At 40.1% G+C, this 22,573-nt stretch overlaps 2 protein-coding genes and 1 long non-coding RNA gene across 9 annotated transcripts in view; 2 read left to right on the top strand and 1 right to left on the bottom strand.

Annotated features, from left to right (window-relative positions):
* The window catches only part of tet1 (tet methylcytosine dioxygenase 1), a 33,699-nt gene extending 13,701 nt beyond the window's left edge, over nt 1-19,998 (top strand). For 4 of the 7 annotated variants that reach the window (XM_027026459.3, XM_081724272.1, XM_027026383.3 and 1 more), the window contains 10 exons: nt 8,721-8,768; nt 11,586-13,728; nt 13,960-14,050; nt 14,373-14,466; nt 14,575-14,783; nt 14,991-15,141; nt 15,640-15,729; nt 15,971-16,108; nt 16,341-16,671; nt 16,888-19,998. In XM_027026459.3, the coding sequence (XP_026882260.2) occupies nt 8,721-8,768; nt 11,586-13,728; nt 13,960-14,050; nt 14,373-14,466; nt 14,575-14,783; nt 14,991-15,141; nt 15,640-15,729; nt 15,971-16,108; nt 16,341-16,671; nt 16,888-17,972 (4,380 nt within the window). In that variant the 3' untranslated portion in view covers nt 17,973-19,998. Of the gene's footprint in view, nt 1-4,129; nt 4,606-5,420; nt 5,506-8,260; nt 8,566-8,720; nt 8,769-11,585; nt 13,729-13,959; nt 14,051-14,372; nt 14,467-14,574; nt 14,784-14,990; nt 15,142-15,639; nt 15,730-15,970; nt 16,109-16,340; nt 16,672-16,887 lie in introns of those variants that run through there. The other 3 variants (XM_081724275.1, XM_081724274.1, XM_027026620.3) reach the window with 3 other exon arrangements.
* LOC145660161 (uncharacterized) lies at nt 8,131-11,576 on the bottom strand. Its single transcript, XR_014126345.1, has 3 exons — nt 9,390-11,576; nt 8,784-8,954; nt 8,131-8,265 (listed from the first exon to the last, which is right to left on the bottom strand). It is a non-coding gene; the product is annotated as an uncharacterized LOC145660161 (long non-coding RNA).
* A 1,176-nt stretch (nt 19,999-21,174) lies between the features above and the next one.
* Nucleotides 21,175-22,573, top strand: part of eif4e1c (eukaryotic translation initiation factor 4E family member 1c) — a 7,271-nt gene continuing 5,872 nt past the window's right edge. Inside the window, exon 1 of the mRNA XM_035531644.2 lies at nt 21,175-21,249. Within this exon, the coding sequence (XP_035387537.1) occupies nt 21,232-21,249 (18 nt within the window). The 5' untranslated portion in view covers nt 21,175-21,231. The remainder of the gene's footprint in view (nt 21,250-22,573) is intronic.

Raw genomic sequence — 22,573 nt, forward strand, 5'->3', positions numbered from 1 at the left:
TTTTTCAGTAAAATGACCAAACACACAAATGTGTTTATGCCAGTTGTTCTCTTATAAACATAAACATCTTGTAAACTTTAATTTCAGTAAATAATTCTTAATCCCACAACTTTTATGCATGTTTGACTGCATGTGGCAAAAGTTACACTGTTATAATAGAAATTATACTTTAAACACTCATATAACTCATATACCTAAGCTATCAAGGGGGATAACTCATATAGCTGTCAAGGGGTGGGATATGTTAGGCAGCAAGTGAACACTCAGTGCTTAGAGTTGTGGTGGAAGCAGGAAAAATGGGGAAGCATGTGGATCTGAGTGATTTTGACAAGGACTAAATTGTGATTGCTAAACAACTTGGTCTGGTCATCTCTAAAATGGCAGGTCTTTCAGGGTGTTCCTGGTATGCAGTAGTTATTGCCTACTAAAATTGGTTCAAGGAAGGACAATCAGTGAACCAGAAACAGGGTAATGGGTGCCCAAGGCTCATTGATGTGCAAAAGGAGCAAAGGCTAGCCTGTCTAGTCTGATCTGTCAGAAGAGCTTCAGTAGCACAAATTGCTGAAAATGTTAATACTGGTTATGATAGAAAGGTGTCAGAACACACAGTGCATTGTACTTTACTGCATATGGAACTTCAAAGAGCCCAAACAGTAATAGTGCCCATGCTGACATCTGTCCACTGCTGAGCATACCTACAATGTGCAAGTGAGCTTCAGAACTGGACCATGGCTCAGTGGAAGAAGGTGGCCTTTTCTGATGAGTCATGTTTTCTTTTACATCATGTGGATGGTGAGATGCATGTGCATAACTTACTGGAGACGAGATGCAGAGTGGGAAGAAGGCAAACTGGAGGAGGCAGTGTGATGCTCTGGGCAGTGTTCTGCTGGGGAACCTTGGGTCCTGGCATTCAGGTGGATGTTACTTTAACATGTGCCACCTACCTAAACATTGCTGCAGAGGAAATACACTCCTTCATGGCAATGATTTTGCTTAATGGTGGTGACCTCAGAATAGGAGATTTTAAATTAAACTAAATAGGAGACTTTAAATTAACCTGAAAACATGATAATCTGATGTCCACTGTGGGCTGTCGGCCAATGGGAGAGTGCAAATGAGCACAACGAAGACTCCCAGTAAGTAGTGTGCCATTCCGCAAACTTAAATGTAGTTGGTTTGTGCATATGTGTATGCATATGTGTATTAGTTTTGTTGTGTTCTTTTAGTTTATTACTGATCTTAGAATGGCTTGCTATCTTTGTAGTGTGTTGTTTAGTCTTTTGCTACTGTTTGGTATGCTTCTTTAATACAAGAGCATTTTCACTGGAAATGTCTTATGGGTCTTCTTCTATGCGCTACACTGGTGTCAAAAGTGGGATGTTGCCACTGAGCTTGAAGAAATTGAGTGGTGTATCAACAAACACAAAGGCAGAGCCCAGAGCAAAGGGGTACTGAGCATTATGCCTACCCCCCACACAAACAGAGTCCAGCCAGCCAAGAGTGAGGTGACAGCAAAGGAAACAGCGTGGCAAGTCATCCACCAACCATGCTACAATGGTGAGGGTGCCTGGGAGACGTACTCCACACAGCTGCCAGACAGAGGTGATGGAACAGTAGCTGTGGGAGCTGCTGTGCTGTTATGGTGACAGCTTCATGGCCACAGAGAAAGGCTGTACACAGACAGACTCAGTGCAGCACAGCATCAACACCGGCAATGCAGCACAAATATGACTCTGTTCTCACCAGCTTCTGTTGGCTAAGGAAGAGGCTGCAGAGCAATAAGTTAAAGAGACAGCGGCTGTGGGAATCATTGACCTATAAAGCCAATGGAGATTGCCAGAAGTTTTATGTGTACTGTTGCCAGTTAAACTCTGTTACAAAGCCTCATTCATAGCCACTTCCATGCATTTATAACTTGGATCAACTCACTGGCTGTGCATAGTTTGCTGGATTTGGAGAGTGGATATTAGCAAGTGGCACTTTCTCCAGATGTAAAAGAGAAGATGGCAACCATCCTGAGTACAGGACTGTGGCAGTACAAGTTCATGGCTTTCAGGCTATGTATTGCACTGGCCACATTTGATTTTTTGTTGAAGTAAGTGCTTGACAGTGTCTTCAAGTATTGGTTCATCATTTATTTAGATGACATGCTGGTTCATGACTCGCAAACCTGGAGCAGGTATTCCAGGCTATTAAGTCCTAGCGGTGTTTCGTGGATGGTTTTGCTGACATAGCTGCACTGTTACCCCGGCTCACAGTGAAGAGACCTGCGTTCCACTGGGATGAGGACATCGAGCATGCATTTGCTGCTCTCTGTGCTCAGCTATGTGAGGCACTGGTGCTAGCCTTTCCCAGGGTAAGCAGGAAGTTCATTGTGGACACTGTTGCCTGCAATAATTGCATCAACACTGTCCTCTTAAGTCTTCTTTTAGTTAATTTCTTTATTGAGAATATGTTTCCATCAATTGTGTGTTTTTGTTGGCTAGCCTCCTCTCATCTGCCCTGTTAGTTCAGTCCTTTTCTGTTGTCAGTTACATGTATTTAGTAAAATGGCATTCTTCATTCAGTATCTGCTATAACCTGTATATTACTAATTTTCTAGTAATGTCACAGTAACACCAGCTTGCATGTTTTGTTCATAAATGTGCACATTTTTAATCGTGTATTTTCTTTACTCAAAGTGACTTCTGTAGCTCATTTTCCAGGTAATGACAGGTTCTGGTCATTCAGGTCAACAGGATGCCAACTGGGCCAGTCCAGCTATACTCTCTCCTATAACTTTAGTGGTTAGTGTTTCAGTGAGTCACATCGACTGAGCTAGTGTAAGTTGCGCTGTAAAAGTAGCTGGGCTTCTCATGGGGGAAGGAGAGTGAGGATGGGGGCCAAGGGAGCTAATGGCTCAATCAGGTCTGGTTTCAGTCAGTCCTGACAGGATTCTGAGGCAATATTGTAGAACGTAATTTCAAACTGTGACCTAGAGACACTAGACATATATGAATGACTTATGACAAACCCTGGGATTTGACATCTGTGTCCTTTACTATTGTAGGCTTTTCTAGTTCAAGTAGTAAATGCATATTAACAAGAAAGGTTCTGTGGTACCTGGTACACATAACTGGTACATGTCGATTCTATGCTCGTAATCCTGTGTATAGAGACCCAGGTTTGGCCCCTCCCTTCACATCTGTTCCCAAATAAAACAAACTCTTCCTTGTTTAAAGCATCCACTGCACACTTTTAATACTGTATGCTCATGTTTAGGATAAACATGCTAAAACGGTTTTGTCATACTTTCCAAAAAACAAATGAAATGAAATAACCTATTGCCAATCTCTGTGATTATTATAAACATGCATTTAGAGATGGTGTGTTGTTCCTTGTTTATTTGTAAAGCTCTTTTGAAATATCTTGAGACATCCTCTGTATTCGTTTGCCTGCCTGACTCTCTTCTTTCCTGACACTGTCTGATTAACTGCACAACAGAACTGTCATGGTTGCCATGGTTTCATCCTCTTTCACCTTGACATCTAATACTGGAGCATGTGTCCACCCTCTCAGGTCTGAAATATGTGTGTTGGATATAATAAAGATGTGTCTTCACTATTATGTTATTCAACACATGATATGTCCTTTCACAAGTAGATTCTGAACAGCTGGTGTCTAGATCTAGAACCATGAAATGAATAAAGTGTAAATATCTTTTCTTATTCTCTGACCATGCTCATGCTAGATGAAGATCTTAATACAGAGTATGCTACGTCAGTACCGCTGCATTTTGCAAGTCAGTCAAAAGCATTTTGCGATGCTTTTGTTTCATAAGTTAGCTCCATTATGTCCACCTCCAAACACACAAACACATACACATGTCAGTTACATTGTCTCCTGTCTCCTTGACAGGCTTTAAATGGACCTTCAAGTTTCAGGTCTTTATCCTAGTGGCTACAGAAGTAGCCAAGTACAGTGACAATAACTAAAACACAAACATATACACACTGCTGGTGAACTCATTCCACCCTCTGAAGTTTTTCTGTGTTGTTTAGGCATGGAAGGAAGTCTTGGGGAAAAGAAACCCTTTGCGACCCTCCACCTCCATCCCAACATTGGCCATTAAAGCACAGGAAAATGCCTGACACTCAACACTGTGATATTGCACAAACAGTCTGCAATGCTAATCAAACACACCCAGGAACAATGTGAGGAGAATAAAGTGTACAGTACTGCCAGTGCAGATGTTTTTGTTATTACAAATGCTTATTCTGTTAGCTAGAGTGAGTGTTAGAGGCACTTGTTATGTTTAAAGTTAAACTTGTGTAGACAGGGTTTCCCAGAAATACAGAAAATGAAGACAGTAGTTATATGAAGTGTGTGGTTTTACACATGTCTGTGTATGAGTATGTGTGCCAGAAGAATGGGCATGGCTGCTAGGAGGCTGTGGTAGCTGAAGGGGCTCAATGGAATCGTGAAATGTCAGACACATTGTGAGTGTTTGTGCAGCACGATTCACTGCCACCAGGAAGATAGCATCTCTTACTCTCTCAACTGCATACCCTTGCCCACTCTCTGTGCAGAGGCTAACCGCAAATGAAAACACAAGCCACATCACAGGTAATGAGTCTTTTTGGACATCACAGCTCTTTGAATTACTTCAACCATGCAAAGTATAAGAGCTATGACCTTTTGTTAAACATGGCCAAAGTTTGAGATCAAAAGACATTCAGAGGCTTTTACTTGAGTTACCTGGAGGAGGGAATAACCCACAACTTTGCATAGACAGAAACTTGTTAATAAATGCAACAGCTGGCACCCATATCTTCTGCCTACAGATGGAACAGTAGGAGCAGCTCTTTGTCTGGATTGTGTGCATGCTGATGTTGTAAGAAAGCAGTATGACATTTGTAAAAACCTTTTGTAATGTGGTGTGTGTGGAAACATGTATACTATATCATATGTCATCATGTGTGCCTGGAAGCACGGGTTAAGGTGAAAACCTAGTTTAACCTAAAGAAACAATTGCATTTTCTATGAGTAAATCAACCCTTTCATATGTAAGAATGTAAATATGTAAGAATGTCTGAGTCTGCAGTGTGATACAGTAATATCCAATTTAATATGTATCATTTTAACACAGTCTTTGGCTACAACTCTAATGGTGAAATGATCATGTCAGGCTTCTTTCAGTATATTTTGTACTTTCCCATGTGTATTGAGGTTTTATGGTGTATTATACCAATTATATGGTATCCAGAGTGCTGTAAAATGATAGATAACTCAGCAGGCACTAATGCTGATTAGCCATTAATCTGAAGTACACACCATTTTTTGTTTTAATTTCTTCATGCTTATATCTACTCCCTTTTCTGCTTTCCCTTTGTCCTGTTATCCCTCCTGTGTTGTTCGTTTGAACACATACCACTCCGAAGGCAGAGAGAGTGTCTGACCCACTGCTTATCAGGCTTCACTCTGGCCTCCTAAATGATGCAGACCATGCCTGCTGATGTCTTTAATGTGAGTGGCAAGCGGATCTACTAATTATGCATCTATTTGGGCTGACAGTAGTAATACTTTAAAAAGAACTGGATATAATATGAAGAAGTATGTAATAGCCTCTGAAGTTAAACAAGGAACAAGTCACATTTAAATTTCAAACTTTTTTTTTAAATTAGTTTTTCCAAATTTTATGAACAACAGTAATTTACTGCTTTCCAAAGCTCAAACTCACAATCATCTGCTTTTATGCACATTAGAAGGCTCTTAGGCCTATTAAATCATATAAATTAATCATATTCACTTGGCTAATGCAATGGTACTCACTGCCTTTTAGGGAGCCGTGAGGTTCTCTGCCTCTTCTATAGGTTCACTCTTCTTGTTGGCTCATTTTGTGAGTTGGATGCTGGTCTGGGTATTAACTCATGCCTTCTGAAGTTTGCAGCTATTTGGTCGTGCAAGTATCATGAGAACCAGCTTGAACTTTTCCTCCATTTAAACACCTTTCATCAATCTGAAAATGGTGGGATATACACCATGGGTGGTATATATAGGTTTGGGGATAGAGAAACCCTCCAACCCCCTTACACATAAAGGTATCACTAGATTGTGTGCTTGAAAGACATCACCAGTAGTTGAGGGATGGAATTACCTTGGTTTGTTTGCAGTACATGTGCAGGAATATTTTTAGAAGAGCCTTTCTAAGCTATCCAAGGGAACTGAGAGTAATGACTTTCAGATCCATAAAAAAACTCTTTCTAAAACTTGTAAAGGACCCAGTGCATCGACATATTCCTTTAGAGTTTTTATAAGATGCAGAGATAATCTTTGTTTGACCATCTGCTCTTTTATGCTGAAAAAGGATCATCTTACATACCCAAATCCTACTCACAATCACATTTAAATCTGTAAAACTCTCAGATCAGGTTCAAAGAATAAGTGCCACATAGACTTTACAAGAAAACATGAACATTCCAAGCACCTGTTCAGCCAAAACTGTGCAAAATTGTGCAGAACATAATTTTCTCACATGTCTCACAGGATGTCCAGATTGGAGATTATTTAGCAAACCTCCATGTACTGATTAAAGAAACATCAGTGTTCATTTTCAACAAAGTGAATAAGAACCATGGTATTCCATATGCCTGGGCACACGCAACACCATGTTCAAAGCCCATATGTTATAAAATGCTGGTAATGACATCCAGGCTACATTATATTTAACTTTATCATTACTCATGTCAGCTTCCAGTGTGAGACAGTCAGAGAACTCCTCCCCAGATTCACTGAGTCTTGCGCCTGTTTCAGGAAGCAACTCACGAGCTCTATTATTCATCAGCTGCAGCATGAAGAAGGCTCCTGATTCACCACACGACCCAAACTCAGCTGTGTCACTAAATAATGTCGTCATCGCAGAGCATGCAGCAACAGTAGCCACATATCGGGGAGGGTGGGGGTGGCAGACACATTCACAGGGACACACTCAGAGACATAACAGAAAGGTTCTCTTAAGGAAATGACAGAAAACGCAGAAGTAAGCTTTAGATGCAACATTTTACGTTTCATGTTTTCATATGTTCATTTCTCTTTTTTTTTTTTTCATAGATGAATTATCTCGTGCAGTTAATATGTAGAACTGAAAACACTGAAAATGCAAAAGTTAAACTTCCAGGGTTTATTTTTAAATAAATGTGGATTCATTATGTGAATATGGCAAATTTAACTAGTTTTCCATTTAGATATTGTGTTAGAATTCTATGACGCTCACTACCTTTATCCAGCCTTTAATCCTTGCCTGACAAGTTTAGCAATAAAGTGCTGTTGAGTAAAGGGTAAAACCTGTCACTCCAGCTTCATTCAAGGTCATTTCACAACTGCTGAACAATGGTGAAACAAAAGAGCAAACCTAACAACCTTCCCTTAAGATCACATCACCAGGGGGATAAGGTAAATTTCTTAATGAAAACTTGCATTTAAATGAGTATTCTTTTCTTGCTTTGAAGCAACACAGATTGTGTATGGCAAGCTGTTGTATTTAGTGTATAGTTGCTATCTAGTAATACCTGTGTGCAGCATAGTGCTTAAGGTAAGATTGCAATAATTAACTTGACAACAGTGGCATTCATAGTGTGTAGACCATATAGTAACATTGGTATCATGTTTCCATTGCACGTTTTCAAGGGTTGGTATAATGGATAAAAGTGCCGGTGGTGGTCCTTTGTCCTCAGCTGACCTCCTCTGCCACAGGGATGTGTGCAGATTTTAATGTGCGCCGACTAGCTTAAACATCAGCATGTAGAGGGTACTAAGAGAGGGCTCTCATAGCTGCTCTAAACACATGTCCCAAGGGAAAGAGCACAGCTGTGAAATCTAAGGTGTCATATCTCTGTTGTGAGAGTAAGAGTGGGACGCCTTGATTTAGAAACATAAGTTTGGGAATATTTGTCATATTTTAGAATTTTGTATTTATTTATATGAACATGTAAGACTAATAAGAACTTAATCATATGTCAAATGGTAAGGTGCAAAGTATTAGATTACATATATGATATCTATGTTTAAAGGAAGGTGAATGTGCATGTGTGATCATGTGTACATATCTGTATGTGCCAGTGCATGTACAATTGTATGTGAGATTCTTGACTATGTTTTTGCCTGGAGAATAAGTTTTTCTGATAGTCATATTTCTCTCACCATGGTGCTTTGAACTCCATTCCGGTACTGCAAATGTCCATTCCACAGTTTGACTCTCTCCCTCATGCGTACTTGTGGAGTAAGAGCCTACATAGGGGATCCTTTGTTTAGGAGGGTCTAGGCATGGACAATAATTTACAAGCCGCTAAAGTCTCCACGTGATTGGCTGCCGGGGCTGTGTGCGCGTCTGTAAGAGGCATGCGTCGAGCGTCTGCTGCAGCACCAGTCTGTAGCTGCTTCGCTCCACACTGATCATGAGAACCTGCTCTGCTCGCCCCTTGTCTGCCACTATAGCCTCTTATTCTTTTAAAGTCAAGGGAGGCAATATGGCTACCTTTTAGGATTATGCTGCCTAAAATTGAGGGTCTGCCTCTGAGGATTGAGAAGGTACAGTATCTTTTAATGGCCATTGTCTCAGACCAGACATTCAGAACAGTGTGTTGTGGCTATGGGTCTGTTGGCTTGCATTGTGTGTCTGACTGTTTTGTAGTCATCATTGCATCAGTAATGTGATGTGTCCTGTGTTTTGGTTCTCCTTTTAGGTGAGGTGCAAGAATCTCTCTAAACTTCGGAAAAAGGACGTTCCCAAGGTAACAGACACCCACCTTTTGTGTTTTAACCACATTGGTGCATGCAGCATTTGGGTCTTTTCCTCTTTCGCTTTTCCCCCCCGTCTCTAGTACATTTGTGGCACCTGCTGCTGTTGGGATGAAGGCATGCACCGTTTGGAATCAGCAGGAGTGGGGGTTTTGTCTGCGCTCTGTTTAGTCTGCTTTCTGTTGAGTTACGTGAAGTTCAGAGACAGGAAAGGAGTGCTGTATGAATGAAGCCACTACGAGTAGCTTCAGAAACACTCACCAGGAAGGAAGCATACTTTTTTTAGAAGTCACATTAGAGTAAAATCTCAATGCCGTGAAATTGTGCATGCAAAGCAGTATGAGCACATTGCTCTTTGATGTGTTTAGAGAGGACTATGGGATCCTCCATACACTCTTTGTCATGTAAAGTTAAGAAATATAAAAAAGAAGGGAAAAGTATTTTTCTTTGAATTTCAAAATAAATGGTAATTAAAAACTCTAAATACTAAATTGTAAATCTGCATGTTATCGCGTTGTTGCTAATAAGGTTCATTGTGAATCTGTCTAGTGAATAAGAGAAAAATATAGGAATTAAAGGTTAGATTTCTTTTTTATTCTATAATGGAATATTACCTTGAGCAGTCTTCTGTCTTTTGTAAATGAGAGAATTCCTCAGTGTTTGTAGATAGTAAGATCTAGATGTTAGGTCTCTCCTCTCTGTTTGGGTTGGATACTCCCCCTCTGTTCTAACTTTCCCTGGTAACGCTTCCTAAGGGAGGCTTCTTAGGATTCTGTCGGCAATACGTGGTCTGTTGCTAGGGATGTGTGAGTGTGTGTGAGTGTGTGTGAGTGGGGGTGGGGGGAGTTGCTGTGTGGACAGTGTGCCTGCATGTGCATGCCTCTGTGAATGAGGGGATTCTAAACACTTGTTACTACACTGAAAGGGAATCAACTTCAAGCGTGACTTTGGGATTTTTTGGGCTTTAGACACAACTAATAAAGGCCAAAGAAGCAGAGCCAGTGCTGCCTGAGACTGATGGCTGATGTGCTGAGCACGAGCAACTCATTTCCTTTATGTCAGACGATCAAAGCGAGCTCGGATAATGGCTAATGATATCAGAATAAACCAGAAAACTTGATAAAGTGAAATGTCATGATAATAAGGTTGCAATTTGTTTTTATGATAATGTTGTTTCCTCGCATCAAGTGTTTGATATATTTGAAATATTTCTGTCATTTCTTAGTGTTCTCGATTTGAGGGATTTCAGGGAATACACCCACCACATTGGTACCAATAAGAATTGTAATTATATTTTTATTTAGTACATTGTAGGCTTGTGTAGACACTATTTATTCTAAGTCTGTATCTGATTTTTAATTTTACCAGACATCAGCATTGTCATTTCATGAGCAGTAGTGTTTCTCTCCTAAACATCCTGGCTTGCTTTAATTTATAAGTGATCTGAGTAAGCAGTTCATCTTTGTCCCCACACCCTTTACACTCACTCACTCATAGGACTTTCTCCATGGTTTAGTCTTTAAGATTTCAGTCTAGCATCCTTATTGTTGTTTTTGGGAAGTTTTGTTATTGATGTAAGAATCCTATAAAATATACAACATAACCCAACTTAATTCAGGACTTCAGGTCAGCAGAGGTTGTTGATCCTGCCTAGTGATTGCCATCACAGGTTGTGGTACAGAATCTGCATTACTCTCAGTTTGGAGTAGCATTATGTTTTATAATGTCATTTCATATGTTTACTCTTTCATTTAAAAAAATTACCAGAACACATTCTTAAGCTGTAGAATCTATTCATGTATGGAGCAAAATCAAGTAGCGAAATCTACATATTTACACCAACTGCCTGTGGAGACACTACATATGTTCCAGCATACATGAGTAAAAACTACACAGGCGCAGATGGCATCTGCTTTCATTGTTTCACTTCTGGGTGAAACATCAGAGAAACTGATTACCATTCTCTTCCTTTTTTGTCCAGCAGTAACAGTTGCAGAAGCTGCCAGCGTGTTGCCTCACTCTCATTTTTGTCGCTCTGGTCTGTTGCATCACCCCCTGCACGAGGGCTGATCAGAAGAGAGTTCTTTGAATAGAATAGTTTAGGAAACACTAAGTTTATATTGAAAGCTGCATTTCACTTTCAATGGTACATTAAAAGGCTAATGTAGTGTGTAATTCAAATCTTTAGTAAATTATAAAATCACATTCTCCCTCTAAACCATGGAATGTTATATGTCATTATTTGACTTTCTTAAGTGTTTTGTTTTTCTGGCACTTTTTGTGAGCCATAAAATTATTTTCTTTATGAAAGGTGCTTAAGTTACTGCGTGAGGTGAAGGGACCTTGTTGCCTGAGCATTGTGTTAGACACCTATAATAAAAATGTATCTTCAAATGTAGCTGCTGCTTATCATGCTCTCTGCTGTGGAAATACCAGTTAGGTCCTATATCATATAGAACTTATATTATTGATGTAGATAACGTTATAACGCACCAAGAAAAACCTTGTTTTTATTTAAAAGTGAAATCCACATTCGCATGTAAAATCAGCTGATAATCAATCAAGATTTGTTTAGAGCTACAAAGATTAAGCTGTACATGATTCATAATGTTTGTCAGTGTTGGGCAAAGTAAAATATAAGGTATTACAGTTATTTCTGATTGTATTAATATATTCACCTTGAATTCCGGCTGTAGTCCTTCTGTGGCACAGACTGTTTACTGAGGAGTCACAAAGCCGATCACAATATGTGATGCATCATTCCTATGCCAAAACCTTCTTAATCATCTTTCTATTTTTCTCTTTCCCAGGCTGAGTCAGAGGGCATCTCAGTAAATGGCACTAGTTCAGAGCAGATGGAAGGGACATTTGTGGCGCCAGAGGAAGAGGCGTGTGACTTATCTGGAGTATATCCAGCTCCGCCCGACCCATCTACACCTCTCCACCCTGCACCAGCGCAGAGTGAGCAAGTGCTCTGGCCTGCTGTCAGCAAACATGCATTTCTTGCTGACCACAACTCTTTAAGCTCTCACAGTGGTGCTAAACAATTGAAACCAAACATGGAGAGACACACAGATCCCTCTGACTTACAGCCAGAGGCTCAAGGGGCTGTGTACATGCTCGCCAAAAGCCTGCCCCCCAAGGAACTTCCTGAAAAGATGGTTCCTCTGAAAAAGATCAGACTGGAAGAGCCATGCGTGGCAACAGATAAACAAAACTCATTGCACTTAGATGACAGTGACTACTGTGAAGATGCTCTATCTACACTAGCTGTAGTATGTTCCTCCATCACTCGTAGGAACATTTTAGAGGCGGAGTCGTTTGGTCCTCAGGACTCAGATATCTGTTCTTTTAAGAATGAAAGAGTAGAACAACCACATCAGAGGCTTTTACACCAGGAATTGACTTCTAACAGTCCAGCATGTGCTGAGAACCCTACTCAGAAAACCTCAGTTGCACTGGCTTGTCCTAATGTCCAGGCTCTGTTTGAGCATAGGAGCATAAGCATCGATCAGGCCATAGCTATCGAGGCCTTGACCCAGTTGGCAGTTACCCCAGAAACATTGCCCTTCAAAACAAAAAATTATTGTCAACAAGAAAACATTCCACTGTTAGACTTTGCATCAAGCAGGCATGTACCTCTTCAGGATGCTAAATGTGTATTGGAAGTTCCCTCACAAAGGGTCTCAGTAATCAGTTCATCATTGCATCAGACTTCTGTTATTTGTAGTCCTTTGAACAAACAGGACAATTTCACCCATCACAGCACATCCACCCCACACAGGCCCTCTTTGCAAGATCTCTGGAAGGCTGGTTCAGAATGTGAAAAGGTCTTGCATACCCCAGAGGATGAAAGATTCAGTCAAGCACTTTGTAAACCAGATAGGTTAGATGGCACTTTTAAAAGGTTTAAGCATATTGAAAAAACACAGAGCACAAGGAGGAGGGATGAAGAGGAGGTTGCTGTCCAGCTATTGCAACTTGCCTTCATGATTGAATCACGACAGAATCCAGTGTCCTCTGAAAACTGTCCCCCCATAGGGATGCCAGTTCAGGCCATAAAATACAATCATAATGTGATTGGACAGCACATAAAAAAGCAAAAAAGAACAAAAACCACACCTGCAAATCCCAGGACATCAAAGAAGAGAGCCGCTGAGAATGTGGGAAGTAATCATAGGATACCACTAGCTAAGAGGACCCCGAATGGCAAAGCCCCTCTCAAGACAAAGGGTCAAAGGACAGCCTTGCAGCAAAAGGCAAACCTGCACCCCAGGAAGAGTCTGTTTCTCCCACAGGCTCAAATCGACCTAAAACAATGCCTAGGACATGCTCATTATGAGAAAAGGCAGCTTTCCCATTTCACTAACTCTTATAAAACAGAGCACTTAGACCAGCAGGGTCTCATGAGCTCTAACATCCAGAAAGCTGTACATTTCAAAACAGAAATTGCAGCACTGAGTCATATTCATGGTAACCAAGCCCAACCAAACGGACACTGTCATAGTCTCACAAATGGTCACCTTGGTGCTACCCATGGCCAGAGGCATGAATGTGAAGAACATTTGACTTCTCAGGTATCAAAAACCTACAGTGTGCTAAATCATGGTGCTAGGTCACAAGACCTGTCTGCTATGTCTAACCTTCCCAATGCGAACACAACACAGAATCCAGGGAGGTACCATAATGTAAACAGTCTGAGCTGTGAGGCACAGCAGGCCAATCAGAATGAATATTACAAGGTGGAGACGTCTGGCTCTGTCACCATTTTGTCTACATCAGCTGAAAATATGAAAAATGGTGACGTGGAATCCCCTGAAAAATACACTCCTACCAAGCACACACTCAACAGTTTTTTAGAATCTCCTTTGAAGTTCTTGGACACACCAACCAAGAATTTAATCAACACTCCATCAAAAAAAACCTTAGACCTCCCCTCTTGTGACTGCATGGGTAGGTGGTTGCATGTGATGATCTTCACGATAGTGTTTTAAAAGATTAAAACAAAATTAGCTATACTAGAAGAATCTCACCAGTTACAGACAGTTTTTAATCTTATAAGCCTCGACTTTATGAACTTGTCTTCAGTTTGGATGAATATGTGTGTATAATATGCATAATAATGGAAATGAATCAAAGCCAAACAGTGCTACCATCAGTTGCATCTTTTCTTTATATTCTTAGATCAAATAACTGAGAAAGAGGAAGGTCCATTTTACACACACCTTGGATCTGGGCCAACTGTAGCATCAATACGAGAAATGATGGAGGACAGGTGAGGGAACAAATCTATTGTAACACATTCACACACGGAAAAAAAAAAGCCAAGCAGACACTCATGGAGGCCGGTTCATGCTCTCCTATACTCTCAAAGTTACAACAGGAAGCCACTTTTTGGGCTGAAGGGGCCTAATAGGGTGACTCACTGCATTATGCAGGCTTACAGCTGAGCTGCTGCAGCCAGGGTAAACTCATGGCTACAATATACTTGGATGTGTTGTGTTGTCAATGCTTTTTCAGTCCCCAAAACCACTGTTTTGTTTCATTTTTGCAGTTATGAGCTAAATGACAATTCTCTGGTGTGTTCTATATTTAAGGTATGGGGAGAAGGGCAAAGCAGTGCGCGTGGAAGTAGTAGTATATACTGGGAGAGAGGGGCGGAGCTCCCAGGGTTGTCCAATAGCTAAGTGGGTAAGTGATCTATGGTAAACCCTTTCATCCCTGCCCACTTCCCCTGAAAGTTTTATTAAGTACTCGCTGATGGGCTTGAGAGTATTATCAGAGATTTCTGCCTCTCAGGTAATTCGTCGGGGCAGTGAGGAGGAGAAGCTGCTGTGTCTGGTGCGCCAGCGTGCAGGTCATTGCTGTCAGAATGCGGTGGTTGTCATCCTCATCCTGGCCTGGGAGGGTATCCCTCGCAACATGGCTGACAGGCTTTACGAGGAGCTCACCCAGACCCTCTGCAAATACGGGTCACCGACCAGCCGTCGCTGTGGCCTTAATGAGGAGTGAGTCAGGAGCAGCATGCAGCACAGAGAGTGGCCATGATTCATACACTCACTCACAAGACACACACATGTATGCACACACACAAATACACGCATGTCATTTTTGTCCATGTGATGATAGCTGAGGCCTGACAGTTGTTGTTCAACATCGAGCACTGCTGTGCAATTAATGTGCTTCCTTTTGGCCATCATTTTTTGTCTCCTCAGTCGTACGTGTGCTTGTCAGGGTCTAAACCCGGAAACCTGTGGCGCCTCCTTCTCATTTGGCTGCTCATGGAGTATGTACTTTAATGGCTGCAAGTTTGCCCGCAGCAAGGTCCCACGAAAGTTCCGGCTGCTGGGAGACTTCCCTGAGGAGGTGAGCTGGATGCTAAGTGAACATCAGAGTTTGAGAGAAACTTTTTTCTGATGGTATCAACCACTGGTAGTGTGTGTGTGTGTGTGTGTGTGTGTGTGTGTGTGTGTGTGTGTGTGTGTGTGTGTGTGTGTGTGTGTGTATATATATATATATATATATATATATATATATATATATATATATATATATACTCATACATGGTTTGGTCTCTAAAAACTATAAAAAGAAGGATTACTGGTTATAGCCTTGAATAAAATGATATATGATAATAATTTTTTTCTCCTTCATAATCTAGCTATTTAAACTAAAAAATTCACTAAAAATGTTCATGTATAAATATAACTTAAATATTGCCTCCCAGTGGCCATAAATAGAACAAACTCAGGCAGCAGTAAATTGATGGTAGAGACATCCCAAGGAATGTTGCTAATAGTCTTTATTACATATATCAAACTGAAACTAAATCGTAATGTTTTGGAATTTTTCTGATTTCACCAGGAGCAGAATTTAGAAAGCAATCTACAGAATCTGGCAACAGATTTGGCTCCTATATATAAGAGACTTGCCCCTCAGGCCTATCAAAACCAGGTAAGAATTACCTATGCAGAATAAGGAGATTAAATTACAGCAAAATGTACTAGAAATGTTTTATGCAAAAAAAAAATGTGATATGGACAGCTATTGAAAACGAATGCTTTTCGACCAAGTCTTCCAATTCTTTGGGTAACCTGAACTACTTTCAGAATGACCAGAATGTATCTTAAATGTCTATTACCCTCTGCTCACTGCATGTAAAATGGAACCCTTGAGTACACCTTTGACCTTTCAGGTGGACGATGAGGAATCAGGCCGGGACTGTCGACTGGGTAGGAGAGATGGGCGTCCATTCTCTGGTGTGACTGCATGTCTGGACTTCTGTGCTCATGCCCATAGGGACACACACAACATGAGTAATGGGAGTACTGTGGTAAGCATTACATCACACTTTCCCTTATACTGGTTCTTACCAATGCAGTACTTCTTTCATTTATATTACATTGTGAGTATGTTCTCTTTAAAATTCAATACTTTGAAAAAGTTAATTACAATAATGATAAGTAAAAAGAAAATGATTATTTTCAGATATGAAAAAAATCTCAGTATTATAGGACCAGTCATGCAGTATCATAGAAATGCTGCTGTCCCTCTCTGGCCTGCAGGTATGCACTTTAACGAAGGAGGATAACCGTGCAGTAAGAAACATTCCGGAGGACGAGCAGCTGCACGTCCTCCCTCTCTATAAGATCTCAGAGACTGATGAGTTTGGTCGCGTGGAAGGCCAGTGGGCCAAGATAGAGAGTGGAGCACTGCAGGTGCTCTCATCCTTCCCGAGAGAGGTACGTTTACTGGCTGAGCCTGTCAAGTCTGCCCGGAAGAGGAGGCTGGAAGCCAAGAAGGAGCGCAAGAAGCAGAGCAGCCAGGACAAGAAGCAGAGCAACCAGGACAAGAAGCAGGTCACGCCGAGGAAAGTGAAGAATGAGCACCTGAAAGGTATCACCAGTGATATCTGCCCTAGTGAACTGGGCTGTCTCTGATTTATTGAGATGGTTATGTTTATGGCTCTTTGAGGCTCTCAAGAGCTCTTATAAATCTCTTGTATGGGCAATTACTAAAATGAAATTTGTAATATCTTATCCTTTGGTATCAAATTTGTTTCACTGCTCAGTTATTATTTATGTTTTTTGTACTGTTTTCTTTACTTTATAGGTTTCAAAAGCATTTCCTCTGAGCATTCACCATGTTTCAAAATGGAACTGCAGAATTACATTTCACCTATGCCGGTGACTCCAGATGTGGGGAGACACTTAACAGACTTACTGGCCCCATGCAGCCCTTATAACAGAACATACTGTATTCCTCAAGTGAGCTCTAGTCAAGATACAGCAGCACTTTCTCCAGCCCTTCATCCCAATCCGACTACCCCTGATTATGGTTATGCAGGAAAGCTAGCCAGGAGCGACAGACCTCCTCTCCTCCAGCATGGCCAAGGACTTGATATGGTGACATACTGCTCTCCAGAGCTCTCACAACAGAAACCATGCAGAAAACAGCAGGGCTTAGATGGTCCCATGGGAATGAAGTCACAGGGTTTCCATGACTACTGTTCTGCAGTGAAGGCTGAGTCTGAGGAGATACGTTGCCTCCAGGGTGGAGCTGCACCTAGACCAATCTCACCACCCCGGGCTGAAGGTCTCCAGAGCCGGCTGAACTTCCACCAAGCATATCTGGGCCTGGACGACCACCATGGGCCTATGGTGACCCCACGGCCCCTGACCCCTGAAGAAGTTAAAGCTGAGCAGGTGTGGTCAGATAGTGAGCACAACTTCCTGGATGGGGACATAGGTGGCGTAGCGGTGGCCCCATCTCACGGTTCTGTTCTTATCGAGTGTGCTCGGCGAGAGCTGCATGCTACCACTCCCATCCTGCAGCCCAATCGCAGTCACCCCACCCGCATCTCCCTGGTCTTCTACCAACACAAGAGTCTTAATGCACCTGGCCACGGCCTGCTCCAGTGGGAGGCTAAGATGGCAGAGAAGGCCCGGGAGAGAGAGTTGGCCGAGCATTTGAGACTGGAGCCTGGAGCTGTGGCAGCCCTCCACACCACCAAGGCCAAGAGGTCAAAGGTAGCAGAGAATGTCACGGAAAACAAAGAGGAAGATGCCTGGCAGGACAAGCAGGAGGAGCTGCAGGTCCCTACTCGCCAGTCACTAACAGTTACCTGCAACGGCATTATCACTTCTGCCCCCTATGTCCTTACCCACGTCACTGGGCCTTATAACCGCTGGACATGACAGTGGCCATGCCACTTTTAGATAATGCCTTACCTCAGTCAGCTCGCTGTCTCTGTGAGACCTGTCTGTACATTGTGCTATTTTTCATTTTGCTTTTCATCTCAGCTTTTAAAATGATATTGACCCGTTTGTCAGATTTTAAATGTGAGTTTTGGTGTGTATACATGTCTTTTTTCATCGTAAGAGATGGTGCTCAAAACAGATGTTAATAATCTGGTTTTATACAAGAAAATGGAATTAGTGCATAAAAGATATGACTATTTATTCTGAACATTTTCACAACTCTTTGTATTTAATTTCTGGTCCAAGAGTGTTTACTGCAATATGACTGTGTCAAGCTGTGTGTAGTAAACACTCAGAATTGACATTGTACAATGTGAATTCTGTTGTTTTTTATTTCTCAACCTTAGGTGCTGTCATTTCAAATCTTCAGCAGTTGCTGTTTTATTGTGCCATTGTATCAGTAACATGGTTTGAATAACCACAAGAGATATAATTACTCTTTTAAAGTATGTGTCAGACAGTAGTTTGTTAGATTTGAATAAACATGTAGCATTGGTTTTATCACACAGTGATACAAGTAATGAAGGTACATAAATTCTGGATAATGAAAAATTATTCCCATTACACATGACATTGTTTGAAAAAAGCACTTTTAAACAACTTGACTTTTGAAATGTCCTGTATGCACAGTTTTTATTATTATTATTATTATTATTATTATTATTATTATTATTTTATATATTTATATGTGAGCAACCTCCTTCATCCAATGTCTGTATGCTTTGCATGTGTGTTTGGAACTCATCCATGATTTTTAGACCATGTTTATCAAAGCAATAATCATGGAAGATTATATGCTGCATTTTGATAATGTGTCACATCTAAACCATTTATTTATTGGATCTTACATGAAAGATAATATTACTGGTTTCCCCATGTTTGAGTTTTTTCAACTCCCAAAGAGTTCGATACATGACTTGAAAACAGCTTTTTAAACATAATCAGATATATAATATTTTATCATTCAAGTGTGCTAAAATATGTTTGAACAGTTTTACTGTATGTTTCTCACTGGTGCTTTTTGAAGACCTATTATACATTCTCATCAAATTAGATTTCATTTTTTATTGCTGGAGTGTTTTTTTAATTTTCAAATAAATCATCACGTCTTGCCATTTGTATCTTCGGAAAATGGCTGCATATGATTAATTTCTAAATCAGCATAACTCTTTTTTTGTTTCGTTTTGCTCAATTGAGTGGCAAGTCCAATTTCACATCTATGTTCATTTTCTCTGCTGTATAGAACTGTCTGTGTGTCTGCCATGCTCTAGTTAAGGACACAAGCCCACTGATGGTCTTCTAAGAGATTTATATTAGACATGCATTGCGTAAATTTAGAAAATGCTTGGATTTTAGGGTCTTTTTACCTTCTGAAGGTGCTAAAGGTGTACTGTGTAAATCTTCCATATTGTGAGCTCACAAAGCGCTTCGTATTCTAAAAGCACTTCATGTCAGCTGTGTACAATCTAATTTCTTCTTAGTTTCTTTGAGCTCTACGCTGCATTTTGATCTTACTGTAAAGGCAGAGAAAGGTCCCGTGAAAACCAATGTGAGTCAACATTTTGAGGAAACATAATGGATATATTCACTATAATGTGTTTTTTTAATTAGAACTAGTTTTGACTAACAATGAAAAAAGCACAAATAAATGAGGAGCATCCATAGTAACATAAAGCAGTTATGTCACTCTTTGTGAAGAAGGAACTTCATGCTGATATAAAGAATTCAGATCCCTTCATTAACTAATTACTTTAAGTTATTGCTTTGCTGAGTATAAATTATTATAAGATGTTCTTTTCACAACATTGTTTCTTGATATTATAAAGCTCAATGATGTGACTTCAGATTAAACATTTAATTACAATAATACATTATTGCAACTAATACAGCAATTTTTTCCAGACTTCAACACTCTTATTAATAATTAAGTTTAATATTTAATATTATTAAATAAGATTTAATAATTAAATCAATCATTTTAGAAATATACAAATATATATATATATATATATATATATATATATATATATATATATATATATATATATATATATATATAAAATTAAGATTAAATACTAAGGTTAATTTACATAAATGTACATTTTGCAGACTTTAGAGATTTTTAAGTGCAATTATTTCATTCTGTGATTTCCTCTTCTGCCAACTACCAACCTCAAAAGATAAGAAACACAAAATGAACAGGTTATTCATTGGGATTATACATTAACATTTAAGGAAGACTGCTGTTGTTGACTAGTGAAAAATGAAATATTTTTGCCAAAAATTATACTACTCTTAAAACTTATAACTTAATTATTGCTTAGTGAAATGTGCCATTTTGTTTTAGCTGTAACCTTTCTCTTTTAATCTTCCTTGCTCAGGTAGTCGTGCCCAAACATTTTTAGAATTTTAAGTAGTAGTAGTAGGTTTTTTTTATATTAACACATTTTTTGACAGCATGCATAATATTATTACTATTATTACTTTTCAATTTAAAACTTTAATGGCTGAAAACATAGACATAAACATGTATAATATGTAATTTATACCTTCTATCAGCTGTTGGTGCATATATGCTTTTTAAAACAAACAAACAACACACACACACACACACACACACACACACAAAAGCTCCACAGCACCAGCTTTTTAGTCTGAGGTTTTTCTTCAAATATATAAAATGCAAACGTATTTTATGTGAACTCTTTGTTAGTCTATTTTTGCCTTTAAATGTGCACTATGTACTAAAGTTTGATCTATTTTGTCTATAAATTTACACTGTATGATCATACTCCTGAGTATTTCTTTACTACTTTTGACTCTGCAGTCACACTAATTAATAAGCAATACATGTGGAACTGTAGCAGGCTAGTGAAGATGCTTTACAATGAAGCAAGCTACTTCAATGCTAGGCTAAATACAAAGAACAGCAGATTGATTAGAACCTACAAGGTAGTGATAGTAGGATTTATGATTAGGTAGGGTTTTTTTAAATAAGCAAGAAAATTTTAATGATGTAGCTCAGTTTTTGGTAGGAGTTGAAGCGTAGAGTCTAAATATGAGTCATTCATTTTCTGTGACGCCTAACGTCTACGTCAAATGAGTTCTGTAAGTGTGAGCTAAGCGAGCCGCCGTAGATCTCGAGTGGCTGTGTGACGCATCACAGCCGAACGGACAGAAGAATTTAACAGGCAAGATGGCGACTTCGGAGCCGGTAAGAGGGAAAGGGGTGCATTGACTTAGGGCGTTCTTGTGATCTAAAATGGTAATTGTGGTGTTTCCTCTTATTTGTGTGGTCATTTATGTCAATATGTGCAATTGTACGTGTCGATTTGTAACAATGGTGGACAATGGACTATAATGTAATTTGAGTAACACGGGGTGTACGGTCTCAACTTGCACCTGGGTGGGCATTGGTGCTAGCGTGCTAACGTTAACTAGCTAGCTAGCTAGCTAACTAACTAGCTCGCTATCGTCCAAGTAGACTTCGTGGGGTTTTTGATGGCGACTTTGTTAGCAATGAGAGAATGGTTATAACATTTATTGTTTGCGTCTTACTCACATCTACCAGCATTGATCGTCATATTCGATTATTTAAGTATGTTTGGTAAACGGCTTGATGTTTTTCCAGCGTCGTCGGCATGTAACCCGTGATATCCAAGCAGCTGACACGTGTGTGCCGCTACCTGCTAGGTTTACAGGCTAATACCGACTATGCCAACCTTGGCTCCCGTATCGATGTTGGGCTGCCCTGTCTGGCTTTACCTTTTCATTCCGATTTGTAACTAGCTAGCAATCTGGCATAGACAAATAGGTAAAATTAGTTATCATTTGCTTCAGAGTGCTACTAGCTATCTAGCTAGCTTGTTGACTAGCTAATGTAACGTTAGATGTGTTTTTTACCATTAAAAGACGACAGGGTGGTGGTGCCTAAACTCTGGTTAGGAATTGACTAATATTAACCTAGCTTGCTTGCTGGCCAACGTCAGTTATGTTAGCCAGATTCATTAGAGTGCTTTTTGTTTTATTTTAGTTTTGATTTCGGCAGCGAAAGGTTGGTTGCTCCAAAATGACTTTGGTTTTGCAGCTATGTACTCAATGTGTTCCCCCGCGTTCCAAGAGGAGCTGGCTGGAACTGCTAGCCTATTTAACACTTGCATCTCAACATTAAATGCTTGGCGAAATGCTTCTTGGTGTCTTCGCAGTTTCCAGTGATCTCAACCGGGGGGGGCTACCTAGAAAGGAGGAATTGCATTTGCGATTGATGACAACACTATATTGTTTAGATACTAGTTATCTAGCTAATAATATTGAATTACATGTTTTCAGTTAGTCAGCTAACGCTACCCAACGTCGTTTATTCAAGCATATCCGGGATGGGTGGTTGGCTAGTTAGTTATTTTTTTCTTTCTGTTGGATTTGTCATTCTAGATTTTGTCGTGCTGTACGTTTTATTGGAGTGGCTTTTGAATAGTGCATTGTACTAACACCAAATTATATAATTTTACTGTGAATTACATGTAATTTAAAGCCATATC

The sequence above is a fragment of the Electrophorus electricus genome, chromosome 12 (assembly GCF_041902795.1).
Source record: "Electrophorus electricus isolate QZ-2024a chromosome 12, ASM4190279v1, whole genome shotgun sequence".
Classification (NCBI taxonomy): Eukaryota; Metazoa; Chordata; class Actinopteri; order Gymnotiformes; family Gymnotidae; genus Electrophorus; species Electrophorus electricus.